The 7,224-nt window shown below is 35.3% G+C and overlaps 2 protein-coding genes across 2 annotated transcripts in view; both read left to right on the plus strand.

The window, feature by feature from the left end:
* Positions 1-1,416, plus strand: part of LOC107668370 (T-cell-specific surface glycoprotein CD28-like) — a 3,094-nt gene extending 1,678 nt beyond the window's left edge. Inside the window, exons 3-4 of the mRNA XM_016460210.1 lie at positions 929-1,077; positions 1,265-1,416. Coding sequence (XP_016315696.1) covers positions 929-1,077; positions 1,265-1,342 — 227 coding nt within the window. The 3' untranslated portion in view covers positions 1,343-1,416. The remainder of the gene's footprint in view (positions 1-928; positions 1,078-1,264) is intronic.
* A 2,213-nt stretch (positions 1,417-3,629) lies between these two features.
* On the plus strand, positions 3,630-7,224 carry LOC107668367 (uncharacterized). The gene is made up of 5 exons (XM_016460207.1): positions 3,630-3,701; positions 4,648-4,965; positions 5,102-5,295; positions 6,581-6,628; positions 6,738-7,224. The coding sequence occupies exons 1-5, from the start codon at positions 3,647-3,649 to the stop codon at positions 6,864-6,866; spliced, it is 744 nt and encodes a 247-aa protein (XP_016315693.1). The 5' UTR covers positions 3,630-3,646; the 3' UTR covers positions 6,867-7,224.

A 7,224-nucleotide genomic window follows, 5' to 3' on the forward strand; every position in this document is an offset into this window, starting at 1 on the left:
TGCTGGTCCTTTGCTGGTTTAAACTGGTCCTTTGCTGGTTTATGCTGGTCCTTTGCCAGCACATGACCAGCACAAACCAGCAAAGGACTAGCTTAAACCAGCATCCCAGCGTCAAAACATACCTAACCAGCATATGCTGTTTTTTTTCAACAGGGATACTGTGTTATCATACATTTTATCCCTGTATGTTTACAAAAAAAAATTTTAAATAGCAAATTTGATTTAGTGTTCACGACACTTAGCCGTTGTTCATTGTTAAAGCTCTAGAGCAGGAGTGGCGAACGTCGGTCCTGGAGAGCCGCAGCCCTGCAGAGTTTTGCTTCAACCCTAATCAAACACACCTGAACAAGATAATCAAGGTCTGAACGGTTACTAGGAAGCTACAGGCAGATTAGTTTTAATTAGGGTTGGAGCTGAACTCTGCAGGGCTGCGGCTCTCCAGGACCGGAGTTCGCCACCCCTGCTCTAGAGGGAGCCAGAAAGTATATTATAAAAGAGTGAACAAGGAAATGTTGTGGCCACCTAAAGGCAAGTAGGTGGAAATGGGGCCTCCCCGGCACATTCAAATTTACAGCACTTTGTGCTCTACATTTTGATATTACCAGTGGAAACTTTGACTTTAGGCGAGAATGATGTTTTTCTTTGAAAATGTAGATTGCTTTATGACGCAAGTGTGCTAACATAAGCTCTTAAAAAGTTAAAAGGACTGATAAAACAATCATCAAAGATGAGAAGGATTGCAGTTAAAGACCGCCAGCTTCCTGTTGTCAAAAAGAAGGAGGCCTCATCCACTAAATTTTGATCATTATTAAAAATTTAAATGAAAAGAAAAAAAAATGATTCACATCGGCCAATTTTCAGTGAAAGTAATTCTGGGTGGCCATCCATAGGGCAACTTTAGTAATAACTTATCTATCTTCTTTCATAGAAACCCCAAACTGCCCCACTGTATCCACCCAGAGCCAGATTCAGAGCCAGAGCCAGACTTCAGAGCGGGAAAATGTCAAAAATAATGTAGGCCCACTTCCTCTGCTTTATGCCATCCTAATCATCACTTCCTGCAGTTTTATTCTACAGGTGAGAAATATGTCTATTCTAATGATTTTCTTTAACAGACTGGCCTGCTGAAAAGATTAGCATAGCAGGTCATGTTGAGTTTTGTGTCGACAAGCTGTATAGACATTTCTGAATGATTTACTCAAGTTTAGACTTTGACAATAATGTGAACAAATCAACTCAGATGTCACTCATCTCTATAACACAGATGATCGCCTGCAAATGGAGGGTCTCTACATCCACGACACCTATGCTTTCACAAAAAGAAAGCTATATGAAATTCTAAGGGGGTAATATCTCCGTCTGCATGTACTCACATGTATTCTCACCTGCATGTACTTGCATGTAATTTTCTCCTGCATGTATTTACATGTAAATTTAACCTGCATGTATTGACATGTACTCAAAAGTATTTTCCAATTACATGTACTCACATGAATTCTCACTTGCATGTATTACCATGTATTTACATAACATTTGACTACTGTCTTTGTTATTTCATTTTCTTTGATTTTATTAGAATGAAATAAACATTTTTACATTTAACCCTTGTGCTGTGCTGAAAATATATTACCTAATTTTGTGTTCCTGGTCAAAAATTACCAGACTTTAAAAAATTGCTTGTAAATCTCCCATTATTATCACCAAATATTGGATTCAGTATTTTTGCTAACTTGTTTTAATTCAATTAGCACAGGTCTTCATGAAGTATTTCTTTTTGGAACTGATTGATCGTAGGCCTGATCTAAGCGTATGCACCTCAGCTTTTAAGTGAACATTGCCAGAATTATCAACAAATAATGCTTTTTTTTTTCAGTCAAACAATGAAGGGGCATAAGCTCAGATCAGTTATTTTTGACCGAGTACACCACATGTGTAACAAGGTAGGAAAAATGATAAAAAAAAGTAAAAAAATTATCATTATCATCAAAAATTATTTGTTTTTTTAGTTGTTATACCCTGTGTGAGCAAAGCCAGTAAGTTTTAGTCCAATGCGATAGCATTCACTTGCATTTTCGGGAAAAAGAAAATCCTCTCTGGGTCAAAATGTCAGGAACACAACACGATTGTTAAAATATTTGATCAACTGTTCCTTCAAGGTTAAATAATGGGAATAAATAAAGAATTATTCTAACAATTCTAACTTTAAAGGGACAGAAATCTTTGTGGATATGACACTGTACACCTCATTATATACAGTGACTACAAAAAGTTCACACACCCCTGATGTTTTAATTGATATTTTCCACCTTTAATGTGATATTGAAACCAACTAAATTCATGTAACAAAAAAGAAAGAAAAAGTAAAACCTAAAATTACCTGGTTGCACTATTGCACACCCTGTTATAATGGGGCACGTTACTCTGTTTGGAATTACCAATCACATTCTTACTAAAAAAGTAATTATAATCCTTTAGTCACTTTATGACATTACATGACCCTTATACAAAAAGACTGGCTGCTGTATTAAAAGCAAAAGATGCTTCAACCAAATTTTAGGTAACGGGTATGCAACTACGTTAGTCTTGTAATTTTTGTTCCCCCCTTTTTCTATTGGTTTGTTACTTGTATTGCAAAAATTAACTAATGATTTAAATTGGATTATTTTTTACATCACAAAAACCTGCAATGACCCTCCTCACGTAAGTCAACTGATGGAGTCAAATAATGCAACAGATCGTAATTACTTTTTTTCAGTAAAAACAAGTCGGACAAGTCGAATGTCATCCATCAGTATCAATCTTTCCTATCACCAAGACACGAAGAAGAAAAAATATGACAAAGGCATCACAAACGTTTTTCAATTTTGTGAACCTCAGCTATCCATCACAAAAACAGGACATGATTGTCACTTGATAACTTGCTGTGCTTTCATATTTGTGGTGCTTCAACAGGATGTGGAACTGAAAAGAGCTTGGTTTACCATATATACATCTGAATTACAAACAACTGTTGCCACAACTAGGACAGGCTAATAGCAACTTTAACAAGCTTTCTTTCATTTATTTGCCTAATTGGTAGTGAAGAAAATAAAACCTGTTTAAATCAATGTGTCTATATTCTGGCTAATGTAAAACCACCTTTACACAGTTTTACATAGCTGAACATTTGATCATAACTATTGTGAACATTTTTTTTTTTATTCTTATGAAACTAAACTGCATATGAAAGTAAGTGGATCAGAATTACTTTATTGCTCATTTAGTAGGATATGGGTTTTTCCTAACATGGTTGTACATCAAACATTTTCCTTTCAACAACTTCATATTACAAGAAAGCTTCCCACTCACTTCCTCACTGACAGACGCATGTCTCTGCTGGGACACCTTAAGAAAAAAGGTAACAACTCAAATAATACCACACATTATGATTCACTTCACAATAATGAATTGTTTAACAAGTGTGTTAAATGTTGCTGTCTTCTCTTATCGCTTAATCGATTTCTCACATCACACTGAGCAACAATTATGTCTCTGGGTGATATTAATCACCTAGCCCACATACTTCCTGTGTTTTCTCACACCAGCAAAAACAAACTGAAGAGCTTTGTCCACCATCACACTGTCAAACTGACAAGGATAGGTTAACATGCCTGACAGGTTCACTCTGCTCACGCTCAGCTTTTATTTCATACTTCACAATGGTAAGAGACTAACCTTTTTCATGCTGTTGTCAGTTACTGGTCTGTGTACATTCATGTCAAACATGCGGATTAAAACAGCTGATACTAATTTAGACCAGCTTAAACTTCTAGAGGGTTTGGTCTTGGCACAGGTTTTAGATGGGCAATAATGTTTTTTTTTTACTGGCACAGTCTAGTTTAACTGCTTATTGTTGTGTGTAGAATTTGATCTCTAAAACCAGCATGAAAGTAGACCATGAAAATTTAAATTACACTGGTAACCAGCAATAAGTTGGTTAACTGGCCATGATGGTAAATTTAGCTTGACATGTTTCTTTAAGTCAGCAGTAAAACATCAGCGTATGAAAATAAAATGTTGCATTAATCAGGATTATATAAATGTCCTGATTGCCAAAACCAGATTAAACAAATATTCTGGTTTCCGGAGACAGTTGTCATATGCCTGTATTCATTTTGAGTCCTGTAAAGTGTCATGGATATTTACCATAAATGAATATGTTTAAACGAAGGTAATTCTGGGTGATATTAGATACAGACATTCAACATTTTGTCACCTTGCTGTGTACAATTGCAATGACATGAATGAGAATAAATTGATTAAAATACCAAACCACTAAATGCATCATAATAAGTAGCAAGAGCATTTCCGGAACAGAATATCAGGAAAATAATGCGCATGTCTTATTTTTATTTAGATTAAGCGGATTATACATTTCAGTAATATGTATATATTCAGGAATAGTCCAATAGCTGTGGAGCATGTAAATGTTATTTTCAGAATAAAGACTTACACCGAATATTTATATTACACCGAATATTTATATTAAGTATAAAATTGTGTGCATATAAACATGATCAACGTCAAACTGTTTTCTCAAAGTAAATTCAAATATACAACATTTGATCTATAAATGAACTAAATTGAATTTCTTTTTTGTTACCTCAGTTTGTAGTTGGAGCGTGAGTGAACCTCTCAACCACACATTGAATGACGATGGCTCAGTCAGTGTCACATGCGTGTTTTATGGAGAAGAAAGGTTTGAATTGGAAGCGAAGTTGAAAATGAATGATAAGGATGTTTGTGAGGTTTATGACAAAAGACAAGAACATAACAAGTGTAAATGGGAGCATGAGGACAATAAATTCACGTTCACCTTAATGAAACCTGAGGCCTTACACAGTAATACATTTTCCTGTGAGATATCCAAAATAAAACCATATCCAGTCAAAACTGAAAAAGGACCGAAAATTAAGCTTTTCCGAGGTAAGTTCACCCCATGTGATTAACACAGTACATCAGTTAATCAGTTTTACATACCCAGAAATCACATTTCAGATTTAGTTTGAATCTTGCATTAAAAAAAAAAAAAAATCAATAACCTTTATTATTTTTTTTAAAGGTTGCAGTAACCCTTTTGCTCCACTGAAGAACAGCTGTCCAATCACTAACCAAACACATAACCAGGATCCCACACCTGTAGAAAGGCCCGCACTTGAAGACACGTATACCGTACTAATCTGTGGTCTGGTCATAGTGGTGATAATGCTGTCTCTCTACAGCATTATTCTTACTGCAGTCTACATCAAATTGAGGGTAAAACTTATTTCCTGTGACTTTTTATTTTATGTTTGTGTTGTTTTATAGTGTCTTTACCACTGAATATCTGTATACATATCTTGTTGCATTCATTTATTTAATCAATAAGGAGAGGCTGTGCTATACTGTGAATATACTGCAGTCACAGTGCTGTTATGATGCACAACAAAATGACTATATTCACACAACAGCACTACCTCAAGGACCTTTCTTTTATTATAAAGCAATCACCACTAATAGAATGCTACTAAGCAACAATCAATCACCATCTAAGACCGGAAATATATATTTTATCATTAATATTTTTAATGCTTCTGTCCTATTTCTTTTCTGTCTTTTGTGTGCAAGCATCTTTTTTTATGGTCTGTTGTTTATTGGAGTTCAATAAAACTGTCAACTTTACTTAGTATCTTTGAAAGCATTTTAAAGGAATAGTTCACCCAAAAATGAAAAATTTCACCCTCAGGCCATCCAAGATGTAAATGAGTTTGTTTCTTCATTAGAACAAATTTGAAGAAATTTAGCATTACATCACTTGCTCACCACTGGATCCACTGCAGTGAATGGGTGCCGTCAGAATGAGAGTCCAAACAAATGATAAAAACATCACAATAATCCACACGACTCCAGTCTATTGATTAATATCTTGTGAAGTGAGAAGCTGCATGTTTGTAAGAAACAAATCCATCATGAAGACATTTGAGCTTCAAACAGATGCTTCCGGCTAAAATACAACTCCTCCATCCATAGTATTGTGTTCTCCAGTGAAAAAATTGTCTTGTCTGAATCAGGAGAGAAATATACACAACTCAAGCACTGCTTACAAGCAAAGGTATTATGGATTATTTTGGTACAGTAAAACGCTTTAATGATGAATTTGTTAATAAACACACAGATTCACAAGATGTTACTTGTTGAGCTGGAGTTGTGTGGACTACTTGTGGATTATTATGATGTTTTTATAAGCTGTTTGAACTCTCATTCTGACAGCACCCATTCACTTCAGAGGATCCATTGGTGAGCAAGTAATGTAATGCTAAATTTTTCCAAATCTATACGGATGAAAAAAAACAAACATTTAACACTTGGATGGCCTGACGGTCAATAGGCAAATTTTCATTTTTGGATGAACTTTTCCTTTAATTCTTCCATTTATAGATAAAACTGAATGGAATCACAGTGCAATATAGCCATCAAATATTTGTTATTCTAAGCTTACATTTATATCCTGCTGCTGAGCTGTTATGCATTTATATATTGTGTTTTTTATCTTCCTCTCCAGGTCACAAATTTGGAGCCTTCTGACACTCTGACCTACGTGCCAATGCAGGTAAAGGCTTTCCTCTGTTGTGCCAACCCTTTTTGTGTGCCAGTAATGTAATATGTCTGTGGTTTCTGTTGAACCAGCACTTCAAACACAAATTCTTTTACTGTTTCAGAGGAATGTAAAACGGCGTGATCTAGAAAACACTGAATATGTGGACATGCGTGAAGTGCAGAAACAGGAAGGATCCCACAGAGATATGAACCACAACTCTCATCTTGCTACTGTCAGAGCCCATTTCTAATAGCATCAGTGAGCTCATGCTTTAACTGCTCTAGGACTTACTGCTTATTATACTTACGCTTCACTAAAGAATAGAACAGGATAAAACTATTTCCTTTCTACCAAACAAAACGGACTTTCCTGAATGCCTGAATCTGCATATTGCTCCTGCACCTCATTCAACTGCTCAAATAACAGTCTTGATGTTCTGTTGCAGATGATTTCATCTGGTGGCTTGTACAACGTAATGCTGAACTGTAGCTATGCCAAGCTAAATGTATATAAAATCTCTAGCTTGGACATTTTTTTTAATTACTTTGATCCCATGGACCAATAATCAATCATAATATCAGTTTTGTTCAGTGTATAATAAATATATA

The sequence above is a fragment of the Sinocyclocheilus anshuiensis genome, unplaced genomic scaffold, assembly GCF_001515605.1.
Source record: "Sinocyclocheilus anshuiensis isolate Anshui unplaced genomic scaffold, SAMN03320099.WGS_v1.1 scaffold1237, whole genome shotgun sequence".
NCBI classification, from domain to species: domain Eukaryota; kingdom Metazoa; phylum Chordata; class Actinopteri; order Cypriniformes; family Cyprinidae; genus Sinocyclocheilus; species Sinocyclocheilus anshuiensis.

Coding starts and splice junctions, on each gene's coding strand:
- LOC107668367 (XM_016460207.1), top strand. CDS start 3,647: ATGCCTGACAGGTTCACTCTGCTCACGCTCAGCTTTTATTTCATACTT. Junction 4,966..5,101: donor GAAAATTAAGCTTTTCCGAG/GTAAGTTCACCC, acceptor TTTTTTTTAAAG/GTTGCAGTAACCCTTTTGCT. Junction 6,629..6,737: donor TGACCTACGTGCCAATGCAG/GTAAAGGCTTTC, acceptor TTACTGTTTCAG/AGGAATGTAAAACGGCGTGA.